A 15,345-nucleotide genomic window follows, 5' to 3' on the forward strand; every position below is an offset into this window, starting at 1 on the left:
TAAAACTACTTATACCCACAGCACAGTATGTATGTTTACATTCACTATGATTCAGGGAAAACCATGTCCATGACAGTTACTCATTTTGACAGTCAGGCGCCTAACCTATTCTTCAAAATCAACTCAAAATGGGCACACACCACTCAGTGATGGATTTAAGTGAAGTACCAGAAACTGTGCTGCTGCATATTTTGTCATTTGTGAATGAAAAGGATCTCTTACTTAAGTGTTCCCTGGTTTGTAAAAACTGGAAACGATTAGTTGACACCCAGACTCTATGGAAAACTAAATGTGAAAGAGAAGGATATTACTCCTCAAAATGGTTACCCCTTCCACCAGATGATTTTAAGAAATATTTTTTTCAAAACCCATACAATCGAAATTTGATCAAAAATCCATGTGCATTAGGTACGTTAATATTAGCTCTCAATAGCCAAAAGTACAAGTGAGCTTTTCTGATTCATTCAGTATTGTCAGTTTGTCTGTCTGTCAGTCTGTCACAGAAACTTTAATCTCGATCATAACTTTTGAATGAAAAAAGATAAGGTTTTCATATTTCATATGTACATTAAGTGTGGCAAGACCTTTCCAAATATACTAAGATTTTTGACCATGTGTCCTTGACCTTTAAGTTTGACTAACTTTTCAAAAATTATTACATTACTTTAACTTTGGGTGTAACTTTTGAATGAAAAGGGTTAGGGCTTTTCTATTTCATATGTCACATTAAACGTGACAAGACCTTTCCAAATCTACTATGGATTTTGACCTTGAAGTTTGACCTACTTTTCAAAAACTTTAACATGGTTGTAGCTTTTGAATGAGAAAAGATGGTGCATTCATATTGATATTGCATTGCCTGTGATAATACATTTCTAAAGGTGCTATGATTTTTGACCCGTGACCTTGATGTTTGACCTAATTTTCAAAAATTTTAACATTAGTGATAACTTTTGATTGAAAGAAGATAGGGATTTCATAATTATAATGTGAATTACCTGTGACAAGACTTTCCATATGTACTATGATTTTTAACCCATGACCTTGACCTTGAAGTTTGACCTAATTTTCAAAATTTTAACATTGCTGATAACTTTTAGATGAGAGAAGATTATCTTTTATATTTGACTGTGCATTACCTATTTTAAGTCAATTCCAAATGATTTCTGGTATTTGACCTTAACCTTAAAATTTAACCTTGAGTCTTTTTCAATTTTTTTTTTTTACATTTGGAATAAATTTTAAATGAGAGAAGATAGGTCTTTTATATTTTACATGTACATTACATAAGACAACATCTTTCAGAAAGAACTTGGCCTAGCATTTTTAACTTCATGACCTTGACCTACAGGTTTGACCTACTTATCAAAAATTTTAACTGTGCCCATACCTTTTCTTTCAGAGGAGACAGGTTTTCATTTTTTATTTTTCACATGTGCATTATTTGCGACAAGACCCTTTAGGTTGTATTATGATATTTGATCTCATGATCTGATGCAATTTTGAGAACCGTTTATCTTTGTCATAACTTTTATTAATTAAAAAAATGTATATTTTTATTATATGATGGACAGTAGGGCTGGGACGATATATTGAAATATTGATAATATTGATGTTATCTGAGGATGATACGCACATATCGATACGTGTGTAGAAATATCGAAATATTGCCCAAAAAATTTCAGACTTATTTTTTCTTTGTTTACTTAACATTTTGGGTTTAATATATAAGATAACTATACTAAATATAAATATCAATATGAAATACATAATACTGTATGTGTACATAAATTGGCATATTCAAAATTTAGCACAATCACTGGGTATGGAGTTGTTGGCGAAATCATGAATTAGCGCTATACATGTCTGCGCCGTATATTGTATTTATAAATGATTTCTTAGTGGTATTCATGAATTAGCGCATCGTTGTCTGCGCCAAAGCCACTAAAATATGACGCTTGCTTTTTTAAGTACACATACAGTAATTAAAACTAGGGATGTCAATTTTGTCAATAATTCATATTCAAATATTCAATGAAAGTATTCGAATATTCGATAAAATAGATAAAATATGTTTTATAAAATATGTTTTATCTTAAATATGCATCATGAAAGATTAAGCGTAGGTATACTTATATTGGAAGTAAAATTGTATGAAGACTTTTGTAGGTGTACAATAAGAAATTCCATTTGATATTTGTCAATGTTTGAAATAAATAATTGATTTAAATGTAGAAAAGTATAATTTTAACAAATGAAAATGGAACATGTTCCAACTGAGGAACCAGTCGTCTTACCAAAGGCAAGATAGTCGTAACAGTATACTGTTCAGATTTCAATATTTGTAATAAATTACAATTATCTGCCTGATAAGAGATATGATTACATGTATAATCTTTGATACAATATAAACAAATATTTCCATAGACAATTTTCCTAGGTAATTAACTAATTTCCCGATAATGAACATAAAATTCAGGATTATGTACAACCCGAGATAATCAAGTAATTTACACATTTATTCTGAAATTAAGCCCTTTACAATATTAATTACAGACTAATTCTATCGGACATCCATTCAATGATCAATTAATTTATACTCTTCACGCCTTTTAGACATTCTAATATTTCATTTCTTTGTGCTCGCTTCTAGATCCGATCATATCTAACTAAAAAAACTATGAAAGTACGTTTTGTATTATACATAAAGCATTATTGTACAGTTCTTTAACACCTCACTCAAAACAAAATACATGTAATTTAGTAGATCTACAAGATATGAAAGTAGTGAAAGAAATCAGGCGATCGAAATTGATCGCTAGTAAATTAAACAGGGATAATCCCAGCACTGTTCTAATCAAAATTTATCAATCACAGTACTTCTTTTTATGAAATCTGAAAAACACCGAATATTCGAATCTTAAATTCATATTCGAATATCAACTCATCGAATGAATATTTGAATATTCCTTGCCATCCCTAATTAAAACCACTTGTGTCAAATAATTTTGTTCTACAACAGATACATAGCTTCTTTAATAAAATTGTTCTTAATTGTGAAGAAATGTCTTGTTCATTTCAATAGAAAAATAAGATTTTATGACCAATTCAAAATTTGATACATATCATATCATGGCTCAAATATCGTGATTATGTATCAATATGAAAAAAACAATATCATCCCAGCCCAAATGGACAGACAAGACAGGACACACAAGACAGTTACAATATGCCATAAACAAATTTGCATCCCAAGCACTAAGACCCTGAAAGTGGGGGACCACAATTCTTTGAATTTGCTTGTTTTTTTCCTCCTCTGTAATTTTTTTAACAGAATCAGTAGTATTAATATATAGTCTTAAGGCCAAATAAAAAAATATGTGTGGTTCCGGTTACCCGACCTTCCCTATTTTATACCCCCGACCCTAAACTTTTTTTTGGCAATTTTCATATTTTTTCCGGAATTTCCCCCGATTTCCATCAATGGCTCCAGTTTAAGTTTTAGTTTCAGCAATGACGGCCTCCTTGCAAAACATAGTGCAAGTGTTTAATAGTGTTAAATCCAAAGCAAGCTAGCATGTAGGTGTCCCCTACCAATATTGACTAGTATATTATCACACCACATCTAAATGCCATTTGCAAAGCAGTGATAGGTATTATTTAGAAAAAAATTAAGAAAATCATTTTGCTTAAAAAAAAAAAAAAAAAAAAAAAAATCCCTACCTACCTACCCTAATTTTTTTGGAAGTGTAACCGGAACCACACATATTTTTTTGTTTGGCCTAAGGTTAAGTATAAGAGGGTGACCTGACCCTTGTGGAAATACTTTGTGTTTGTTCCCCTTCCAACATAGGATTATCAATCTCTCAATGCCTAATATAATTACTATGTTATTATACAATTTATTACATAACTGTTACACAAACTTTATATTATTTTTCTCTAGCAAATCAAAAGTCAAGCAAATTCATTCTTTTGCAATGTCATATTTTAAGTATATTGTGTGTTAATTTGTATATGTATATTTGTAAAATATTGTAATATTTACTATCAAATCTAAGGACCCCCTGGCACCCCTAGTGAGGAGTAATATAGGGGGACACCTGCAGATGTCACTGCCCCCATGTTATTGTGTACTTGTTTTTAAAATAAAAAATTAAAAGTAAATATTTGTTGGAATGGTAATGACTGGGGCTTTCAGATATTCTCTTGTTCTTCTTTTAAGTTTAATATTCAGTATGTCGTACTTGTGCTTAAAGATATTCACATTATGACATGGAAGTTAGGATAGAATATTGTTATATATATATATATATATATATATATATATATATATATATATATATATATATATATATATATATATAAGATTTGTGCTCTTTCAGAAAAATTTGATCATTGGAAAATTGACAAAAATGGAGGAGATCGATTTGTAGTTGAAGACAAACCAGTAGGTTGTCATCCATTGGAGAAGTTTGCAGACTTTAAAGGTAAGACTATAGGTTGTAATTATTGTAAATAAAAAAAAAACATACTGTTTGCAAAAGAATAGCTAAAAGAAAGTCAGTAAAAAGCATTAAAACAATATATTCTTATTCATCTCTATTGAAAATTGGTCCTAATTTGAAATAATTTAAATCATCTTTACCAAATGATGTTTTAATCCTGTTTGAAATGGTGAAGTGATTCTTGAGATGAAAGTGAATATGAGTAACAATTAAAACTAACTGCGCTATGATTTTTGACACCTTGACTTTGAAAGTGTAATTTTCAAAAATTTAAACTTTCCCAATAGCCTTTGAATGAGAGAAGAAAGGGCATTGATATTTGAATATGCATTACCTGTGCAAGATGATTTTTTGATGGTGTGACCTTGACCTTGAAGTTTGATCTTATTTTCAAAAATTTTAACATTGCTGATTACTTTTGAATGAGAGAGGTTCATCTTTTATATTTGACATGTGCATTACCTGTTTCAAGACCTTTCCAAATCTACTCTTGTTAGCTCTGCTTGTCAGAGACCAGAAGAGCTTATGCAATAGCAAGGTGTCTGTCGTCCGTCCGTCTGTGTCCATCTGTCTAGCTGTCTGTCTGTAAACAATTTTTCAAAATGCATCTCCTCCTACAGTTTTGGTCTGATTTCAGTATAACTTGGCACACAAGTAGACTACACTAAGATACACAATTTAGTGCATAGGTTTTTGATATTATTGAATGGTGTTGCCATGGTTACTAGAAATAGAAATATCTGTGAAATTCCTTTAAAACACTACTCCTCTTACAATTTAACTTGGCAAACAAATAGACTACACTAAGATATATAATTCACTGCTGCAGCATCAGTTTTTGATTTTAATTAATGGTATTTCCATGGTTTACCGTTACTTAAAATAGAAATTTCTGTGAAATTCCTTTAAAACACTAATCTTCCTACAGTTTTGGTCTGATTTCAATATAACTTGGCACACAAGTAGACTACACTAAAGATACATAATTTAGTGCAATGGTTTTTATTTTGAAGAACAGTGTTGCCATGTTACAAAAAATTAAAAATTTCTGTGAAATACAAAATGCTACTCCTCCTACAGTTTTGGTCTGATTTCAGTCAAACTTGGCACACAAGTAGACTACACAAAGATACCTAATTCAGTGAATCCGTTTTTGTGAGAACGGTGTTGCCATGGTAACTAAAAATAGAAATTACTATGAAGTTTTTTAAAATGCTACTCCTCCTACAGTTTTGATCTGATTTCAGTATAACTTAGCAAACAAATAGACTACACTAAGGTACATAATTCACTGCATCAGTTTTTGATTTTAATGAATGGTATTGCCATGGTTACTAAATATAGTAATTTCTTTGAAATTCTTTCGAAATCCTTCTCCTCCTACAGTTTTGGTCTGATTTCAATATAACTTGACACACAAGTAGACTACACAAAGATACACTTGCATTGGTTTTGATTTTGATGACTGGTGTTCCTATGGTTACTAAAAATAGAAATTTCTTTGATATTCATTTGAAATGCTACTGCTCCTACAGTTTTGGTCCGATTTCAGTATAATTTGGCACACAAGTAGACTACACAAAGATACATAATTCAGTGCGTCAGTTTTTGATTTTGAAGAACAGTGTTGCCATGGTAACTAAAATAGAAATTTCTATGAAATTCTTGAAAACGCTACAGTTTTGGTCCGATTTCAGTATTACTTGGCAAACAAATAGACAACACTAAGATACATAAATTAATTCAGTGCACTGATTTTTGATGAATGGTATTGCCATGTTACTAAAAATAGAAATTTCTTTGAAATACTTTCAAAACAATACTCCCTCTACAGTTTTTGTCTGATTTCAATATAACTTGGCACACAAGTAGACTACACTAAGATACATAATTCTATCAATACGTTTTTAATTTTAAAGAACCGCCTTGTCATGGTTACTAAAAATAGTAATTTCTTTTGAAATTCTTTCGAAATCCTATTCCTCCTAGTTTTGTTCCGATTTCAATATTACTTGGCACACAAGTAAACTACACTGTGATACATAATTCTTTATATTGATTTTTGATTTCAAGACAAAACCAATTTTAAATATTCTAATTTATTTCTTTTGCATAGTTTCAAGTTCCTTTGTTAAAAGTACAAACCAGAAGAGCTACAATCTCGTCATAGACTTCTAGTTACTTATTAACAGGCAGTCTTTACTATGATATTAAATGAATTTCCATAATTTTTCTAACAAATTTGGTGTGAAAACATATCTTCACCTTCTTTATTTTTATGCCCCGCCATGAATATGGCCGGGGCATATAGTGTTTGTCACGTCCGTCTTCCGTCCTTCCATCTGACCTTCTGTCACACTTTGTGTTTAGCTCTGTTCAAAGCTCAGTTTCAAAGAAACTATCCAAGATATTTTTATCAAACTTCATATGCTGATAGATATTGATGAGAGCTATGCAACTGCATCAACATTTTTTGACCTTGACCTTTCATTTGACCTTGACCTCACTTTTCTTAAATTAGTATTTAGCTCAGTTTTAAAGATACCTTTCAAGGTATAGTGTAATCAAGCTTCATATGTTGGTACATACTGATGTAAGCTATTCAACTGCATCAACATTTTTTTACCTTGACCATTCCTTTGACCTTGACCTTACTTTTCTTAAATTAGGGTCAAACTTCATATGCTGATACATACTGATGTAAGCTACTCAACTGCATCAATATTTTTTGACCTTGACCTTTTCTTTGACCTTGACCTCACTTTTCTCAATTTGTGTTTAACTCAGTTTTAAAGAAAACATTCATAATATTTTTATCAAACTTCATATGCTAATACATACTGATGTAACCTTTTCAACTGCATCAACATTTTTTGACCTTGACCTTTCCTTTGACCTCAACTTCATTTATTTTAAATTAGTGTTTAGCTCAGTTTTAAATGAACCATTCAAAATATTTTTATCAAACTTAAATATGCTGATACGTATTTGTGAAAAGTATTCAACTGCATCAGAAACATTTGACCTTGAACTTTCCTGTGACCTTGACCTCACATTTCTTAGATTTGCATTTTGCTTAATTTTAAAGAAACCATTTAAGATATATTTATGTAAGTTTATGCACTTATACATAATTTGGCCAGAATTTATCATCTATATCAAACTTTTTAGATTTCAATTTCAATTTTAAAGAAACTATTCAAAATATTCTCATCAAATTTCATACACTAATACAAGTTTTCATGCTGCATTAGTAATATACCCTCGTCGGGGCATTCATGTCCTATGGACATATTTCTACTTATTTATATATCAAAAGCATATTTGGATTACAACATTTTTACAATTAATTAATTCTGGTAATTGTAATTCAAAAGTTTGAATAAAAAAATTAATTATTTCTGGAATTTATAATTACATACCAGTGGCATATATTCCATATAGGCAAAAAGGCTGTAGCCTACACATCATTTTGTCAGGGAAACTTAAAACTTAAACTTAAAACAGGGAAACTAAAAACTTAGTTGAAAAAATGGGGGAGGGGAGTTGGTAATAATCTTTTATTTTAACCTAATATTTTTTACTTATTTTGTTGCAAATGCCAAAAAAGAATTCTTAGCAATTCACACTTTTATACCTATCCAATGTAAATGTTTACAGTTTTGCTTTTTTAAGCCGAAATTCAAGTGTTATAAAATCTTATCAGACAATTTCAAAACCATCGACAGCAACAGGTATTAGTGCAGGAAGTGAAATTGATAACTGGAAATATTTTTGGTTAGTAGGAAATTGAAAGTATTGTTCGTATTTGGATTATTCAGTAAGTAAGTTACCATATTTTCTAAGCAGAGTAAAAGGATAAGTTAAAGGTGCTTAGACACAGATTTGAAGTTAATGTTTACTCAATTTTTCTGTATAATTTCATGACTTATATGTTGCTATAGCATTTCATACAAAAATTTGATAAAATCTTATTTTATCTGGAAGTTATTGAAACTTCGAATTTGTGGACGCGTTTGATAGACACATCCTTGCACTTTCACAAATTTTAACTTTATCCCTATTAATTTAGAAAAGTAGCAATTTTGTTATTTATTAATGAAAATTATTAAAACTGTAATGCAGCAATTTCAGAGTAGAAATGTAGAAAGCAAAATCCTCTCACCAGTATTGTCAGTCCGTGCTCAGTGGTGTGTGCAGAGTTTAACAATTGAAGACACCCGGTGAAACGTAAACATTAACAACAACAGAGCCTGTGCCCCGTTTACAAAAACAGTTTATGTTTCACGGGTGTATTCAATTTGTTAAACTGTACACAACTACACAACACTGAGCACGGGCTGACAATACTTAAAAGTGAGTGGGTTTTGCTTTCGCACATTTTTACTCTGAATTTTCTGGATTATAGATGTAACATTATTCATCAATACACAACAAAATTGCTACTTTTCTTAAGTATTAAGGATAAAGTTAAAAATTGTGAAAGTGCAAGGATGTGTTAATCAAACGCCTCCCGAAATTCGTAGTTTCAATAATTTCCAGATTAAATAAGTTTTTAATTTTATTTTCGTGTGAAATGTTATAGCAACATAGAAGTTGTGATATCATACAGAAAATTTGAGGAAATATAAACTTTAAATCTGTGTCTGTGCACCTTTAAGAGTTCTCAATTTTGTTAAGTGGTCTTCATATCATGATATAAACTGAAAATATGTTTACAATATTATTTTCAGTGGTCAAATTACAATTGTAGGTTTCTTCGAGTTTGCAAAAATGCTCCCTTTGACCCCCCCCCCCCCCAATACCTATCGAGAGGGGGCTCCTTGCCTACCCACACTTTGCACCTCAGGTTAAATCTGTGACTTCACACTAACCTACACATCAGCAGAAAGGAATGTATGCCATTGCATACTAAATACTGGTATTTTAATCTCCATATCATGCATATACATATGCATCATGCAATAAAAAAATTTCAATATACCAGTACACCAATAAAATCACCCATCCCTATAAATGACCCCTATTGATTTTGAGGTTACAAAGTCAAAGGTCAGTCAAACTGGACATGGAAAGATATTGACTCCTCAATATCTTGAGAACCCTTTGTCTATGCTAGACAGACATGAAACTTGGTACACTGGTTCCCATTGAGGAGTAGATAACCATTGTAGATTTTTAGGTTAAGGGTCAAACTGGACAATGGAATATATTGACTGCTCAATATCTTGAGAGGCCTGTCCTTGATGGACATCAAACTTTGTACACTGGTTCCATTTAAAGAGTAAATGGCCCCTACTGATTTTGATTTCACATTAGGTCAAAAATCAGGAGGCAAACTGAACATATATGTTTCTCAAAAATTTCTTGTTTCTTTAAGTGTGTTCACGTTTAGCAAATTTAAGATCCATATTTTGTTCACAGAATTTGATTATTTTAACATTAATCTTCTACTTTTAGGATCATACAAGTGCTGGGTGACATCCTATGGATGGTGTGAGAAACATCAGATTATTGACTTAGTTAAGGAAGGATGTTCTTCTGAGGTCCTGGATAAAATAAGACCCGAGGTCCAGGTCTCAGAGTGGTAGGTCTTACTATTATAGGATTCAGATGTTTATTTAACTCACCACTTTTCCACTTTCCCATTAATGGTATGTGGTGTTAAGATGGGTTCGATCACCGTTGGCCAGATAGCTCAGTTGGTAGAGGCCACCTGACTGGAGATTCAGGGGGTTCGGGTTTGAATTCCGGTCTATTCCGTTGCATTTTTCTCCTCTCCAGTTCCATTTGATGCCATACCCTGGATGTGACAGGTGAAAGACCTGTCAGGTAAGAGCCTAGGTTGTTGTCTTCAGGCCTGTAAGGAGGAGGAATGTATCAGTCAGATGGGTTCCATTGCCTGTGGCCAGAGAGCTCAGTTGGTAGAGCACCTGACTGGAGATTCAGGGGAGCCCAGGTTTGAATCCCGGTCTGGTCCATCGCATTTATTCTCCTCTCCTTGTTACATTTGGTGCTGTGCCATGCCCTGGAAATGACAGGTGAAAGACCTGCCAGGGAAGAACCTGGGTTGGTGTCTTCGGGGGTCGAAGGCCTTTATGGAGGGAGGAATGTGGCAGTCAGGATCAGGCAGGGGCGATTGCTTTTTTTACGACTCTTAGCTTCTCTTTTGTTATGTTTATTGGAATGGGGTTTCTAGTTCTATACACTCATTTGAATGATGAGTCTCAGAGCTTGTTAATTAAACCCTTCATTCCAGATTTAACCAAAATTGATGTTAAATACAGCACACACAAGGTAGTGTTGGGGGCAATATTCATGTATTTCTCAAAATTAAGTCTTATGGAGATTTGTAATTTTATGGACAAATGCCTTCTAAGTTATTCATGGGTAAGAATACCCATGAAATCCACAACAAGAGAACCAGCCACAATGCTCACTTGAGTAACTTTAACCCTGCTGTTCATCAGAAGATTTTTATATTCCCATGTTGTGGTCCTACCCTAACTCTAACACAACAATGGGATGCCTCACATCAATATGACTAACATAGCCTTGCAGTTATGGAAAATAAAGTTCTTATCCTTTATACATACGCATTATGTAAAATTTGATCATGATTTTAGCCTATGCTACCCAGGATTCATAATTTTAAAAAAGATAAATGCACACAACTTGTGAATCTTTGCAAATTAATGGTTCTTTTGTGTTTTTTTTTTTTTTTGAGAAGATTTTTTTTGTCAAAAAATCTCATACACATGCAGTTTCATGTAAAACTTCGATCCCCAACTGTGACCAAGTCCTACACCAGGGACCGTGATTTGAAAAATTTACAATCTACATTATATTAGGAACCTTTCACATAAGTTTCAACTTCTCAGGTCCAGTGGTTCAAGAGAAGATTTCTTTAATTTTTCCTGTTTACTTTTATCCCCCTTTTTAGCCCCATCCTTCCTCTGTGTGCCTTGATTTGAACTACATGTATTTAGAATCTACACTATCTCAGAAACCTTTCACAAAAATTTCATCTTTTCTGGTACAATAGCTTTTGAGTAGATTTTTAAAGATATTTTCCCCATACCGGTATATTTCAATGTAAAAAACTGATTCCCGAATGGTCCCACCCTACCTTTGGGGGCCATGATTTAAACAGTTTAGAATCTGCGTAATCTCAGAAAGCTTTCATACAAGTTTTATCACTTCTGATCCAGTGGTTCTTGAGAAGAAGATTTTAGAGCTGAAGACAAGTGACTCAGCTTTTCTGAAATCTGTTCTTTCAGCATTGGTGTAAACTTTCTACATTTTTATTTTCTTATAAACCAATGAGCCAATTTCAACCAAACTTGGCACAAACTATCCTTGGGAGAAGGGTATTCAAGTTTGTTCAAATGAAGGGCCATGTCCCTTTCCAGGGAGAGATAATTTAAAAAATGGCAAATATAGGGTGGGATTATATTAAAACCTTCTCAAGAACCACTGGGCCAGAAGAGTTGAAACTTACTTTACTTAGTGCAGATTCAAATTTGTTCAAACCGTGACCCCTAGGGGTAGGGTGGGGCCACAATAAGCTATCAAAGTTTTAGTACATAGGAATAGATTGGAAAAAAATCTTTAAAAGTCTTCTTCTCAATAGCAGCAATGGCATGATATGGAAGCATCCTTAGGTAGTGTAGTCAGGTTTGTTCAGATCTTGACCCCTGGATGTAGGGTGGGGCCAAAACAGGAAATCAAAGTTTTACATAGGAATATATAGGGGAAAATTTTTTTTAAATCTTCTAAAAATAAAGACAAAGGGCTGATTAGTTATATAGATATGGAAGCATCCTCATGTAATATACATTAAAGTTTGTGGGACAAAAATGGGCGATTAAAGTTTTACATAAGAATATGTAGGAAAAAATCTTTAAAAATCTTAAGATCAGCTAAGGCAAGATAAGTCATATTGACGTCAGCATCCTGAAAAATGTGTAGATTGAAGTTGTTCAAATCATGACCCCCTGGGGTCGGGTGGGGCTACAATAGGACATCAAAGTATAAAGCTTAGTGACTCAGGTGAGCCTTGTGGCCCATGCGCATCTTGTATAGATTTTTCTCACATATTTCAATGTAAAAAATAAATTTCCTATTGTGGCCCCACCTTGCCACTGGGGGCCATGATTTAAACAATTTAGAATCTACACTATATTGTATATCAGAAAGCTTTCATGTAAGTTTTATCTCTACTGGTCCAGTGGTTCTTGAGAAAAAGAAGTTTAAAGATCTTTTATTTATATATATATTGATCCCCTATTGCAGCCCCTGGGGAAGGGGGTAGGCATGATTTGAAAAATTTAGAATCTACACTACCTTAGGAAGCTCCTACACAAGTTTCACCTTTTCTGGCCCAGTGGTTCTTGACAGGATTTTTTTTAATTGCCCCACCCTAATTTTGCCTTTTTCTTGTTTATCAACCCTTGGAGGTGAGCTTGACCTTTCATTTGTACAATTTAGAATCCACTTATCCAAGGATACTTTGTGCCAACTTTGGTTAAAATTGGCCCAGTGGTTCTTAAGAATAAGTCCAAAATGTGAAAAGTTTGCAGATGGGCAGACAGACAGAAAATGCCAGACAATGGGTGATCAGAAAAGCTCACTTGAGCATTTAGCTCAGGTGAGCTAAAAATTGAACCCTTCACAAAATAAAATGATACAACAGTGCATAGTATTAATTGTCACTACTTTATGATCAGAACTTTTCAATTCAACAAGCTGATGAATTTAAGCTTAGTATGAATATCGCATGGGGATAAAAAAAAGAATTCTACTTATTATCTTAAAGGTATGCAGCAAGGTTTGACTGCAAGATGGAGTACCACATAAAAGTTGAGCTATTAGATGCTGAATCCAAGGTGTTGGATAAATGGTCGTTTTCTGATGAAAAACCAGCAGGCAGAGACTGGTTTCAGGTACATAAAATATGTATTTCATACACATACTGTGTAGTAGAAATTGGTGTGTAAACTTCAAGACTAGGTAACAAATTTACATTGTTTAATTCCTATGGTATTTCAAATTACGAGCAAGATTAAAATATGCCTTGTTCTGATTCTTCTCTCTCTATTATACATGTATTTTTCCTTACTTCAAATTACAGGTAGTAGGAGAAACGGTAAAATCAGATCACAGATAATTGTGAGAAATATCATACATTGATATTTTTATTTTTTAAGTCTTAAAAGATATTAATGTTACTCTGTTATATATACCCATATGTTAATATAAAGGTTTACCATAGGTACATATCTGTCACATTTTCCAGTTATTTCTTTCATTACATGAGGATTTCATTATTGTTTTCAGGTTGAACATATTTTTACATCATATCCAGAAGGATTGAGGTTTATAAAATTTCGACACAAAGGCAAAGATCAGCAATTCTGGGCAGGGCACTATGGTTCCAAGTTCACAAATGCTAGTGTTAGATTCAACCTTCAGCACCGGTTAATGTTACAATTTGTTTTGTTTCTAAATCAATACATTTTGAGATTTGTTTTTAATTCAATCGCTATAAATATCAGATACATATAAATATCAGATACACTGTTAGATGCAGTGTACTGTTGACGCTAGCATTTATTTTAAAGCGAAAACCATTCCCAAGTAAATTGTGAGTTTATCTATACTTATGAAGGCTTGTTTGAAAACCGAATTATCACTCAATTTCTTCTTTTTTTCCTCAATTTCTTTTAATTGGGGTAAAGATGGGGGGAGGGATCAACCATTGTGACCATGTTCTTGGAATCCCAATGGGCTATAAAATGATTTATTACAGGGTAGTATAATCAATCAGAATGTTGTTAATTGTATACAAAATATAATTAGGACCCAAAGTAATAATCATCATTAATTAACATTTCAGGTCTGACAGTGTAGACTCCCCTTCACAGGTGTCCAAGTCTCGCTACTCTTCCTCATCCTCAGAATATGAGCCTGAATATATGTGGAATGATTCGGAGGAAAATGATGAAGAGGAAGAAGAGGGAGCCATCTTGTAATTATATCACCTGATTGCTAAATGTTGCTCACCCAGGAGAAAGACTTATGGCTTTGACTGAATTAAATGTGAGCAAGGAAGATAACTGGTTTTTGTTAATACTTCTGTACCCTAAAATACTCTGGTCATGTATACCAATATTGCTTATTGCTTGGTTACATGTTTTTCATATTTTTGTTGAATGAAGTATTCTTTAATAGTTAGTATTAAATATGAGTGACCTGACACTCACATATGAAGATTTTAAGTATTTACACATATTTTGTCTATATGTATATGGACATATAGTCCATTTCTTTACTGTAATTCTCTCAATAAAGTTTTATAAAAAGGTATTACGTGTTACTGATAAATAACTCATGGAGATTTTTATAATCATTATGGTTGCTTTAAAATCTTGTCTTATTTATGTCATATTTCTTTATTAATGACCAAGTTCTCAGATTAATACAATATCTCTTCTGGTCCAGTGGTTCTTGAGGATCTTTACAGACCCCACCTATAATTGTCACTTTTTCCTGATTATCTCCCCTTCAACCTTGAATCCCCTTCACATAAGGAAGTTCACAGTCAAGATTACTGTAGACTCGTTTTAATTCATGGGGGTCAATGCTCATGGGCAAGCAAAATTTACTAGTTTATGGGAATGTAATTTTGTGGTTAACGTATAATACAGAAGACCCTTTGAAATGATACGTTGACGAAGGTATGGTTGATGGGGATGTAAATTTGTGGGTAAAGGTAACCTACTAAATCCAAGAACATCAGTCCCTCAGGAACAGTGATGATTCCATATTAGTTAAT

General features: G+C 32.8%; 1 protein-coding gene across 1 annotated transcript; it reads left to right on the plus strand.

Moving 5' to 3' along the window:
- The first annotated feature begins 40 nt into the window (after positions 1-40).
- LOC133183380 (F-box only protein 6-like) lies at positions 41-14,876 on the plus strand. Its single transcript, XM_061318341.1, has 6 exons — positions 41-408; positions 4,386-4,490; positions 9,969-10,095; positions 13,327-13,453; positions 13,848-13,987; positions 14,407-14,876. Exons 1-6 carry the CDS (start codon positions 129-131, stop codon positions 14,540-14,542), a joined length of 915 nt encoding a protein of 304 aa, XP_061174325.1. The 5' UTR covers positions 41-128; the 3' UTR covers positions 14,543-14,876.
- The last annotated feature ends 469 nt before the right edge of the window (positions 14,877-15,345 follow it).

Source organism: Saccostrea echinata, unplaced genomic scaffold (assembly GCF_033153115.1).
Source record: "Saccostrea echinata isolate AGI-Se365-2 ecotype Australia unplaced genomic scaffold, CSIRO_AGI_Sech_v1 ptg000009l, whole genome shotgun sequence".
Lineage (NCBI taxonomy): Eukaryota > Metazoa > Mollusca > Bivalvia > Ostreida > Ostreidae > Saccostrea > Saccostrea echinata.

Excerpts from the sequence above, each read along its gene's own strand:
- LOC133183380 (XM_061318341.1), top strand. The coding sequence starts at position 129 with ATGGGCACACACCACTCAGTGATGGATTTAAGTGAAGTACCAGAAACT. Across the intron at positions 4,491-9,968 it reads GAAGTTTGCAGACTTTAAAG|GATCATACAAGTGCTGGGTG; the intron begins GTAAGACTATAG and ends TTCTACTTTTAG. Across the intron at positions 13,988-14,406 it reads AGATTCAACCTTCAGCACCG|GTCTGACAGTGTAGACTCCC; the intron begins GTTAATGTTACA and ends TTAACATTTCAG.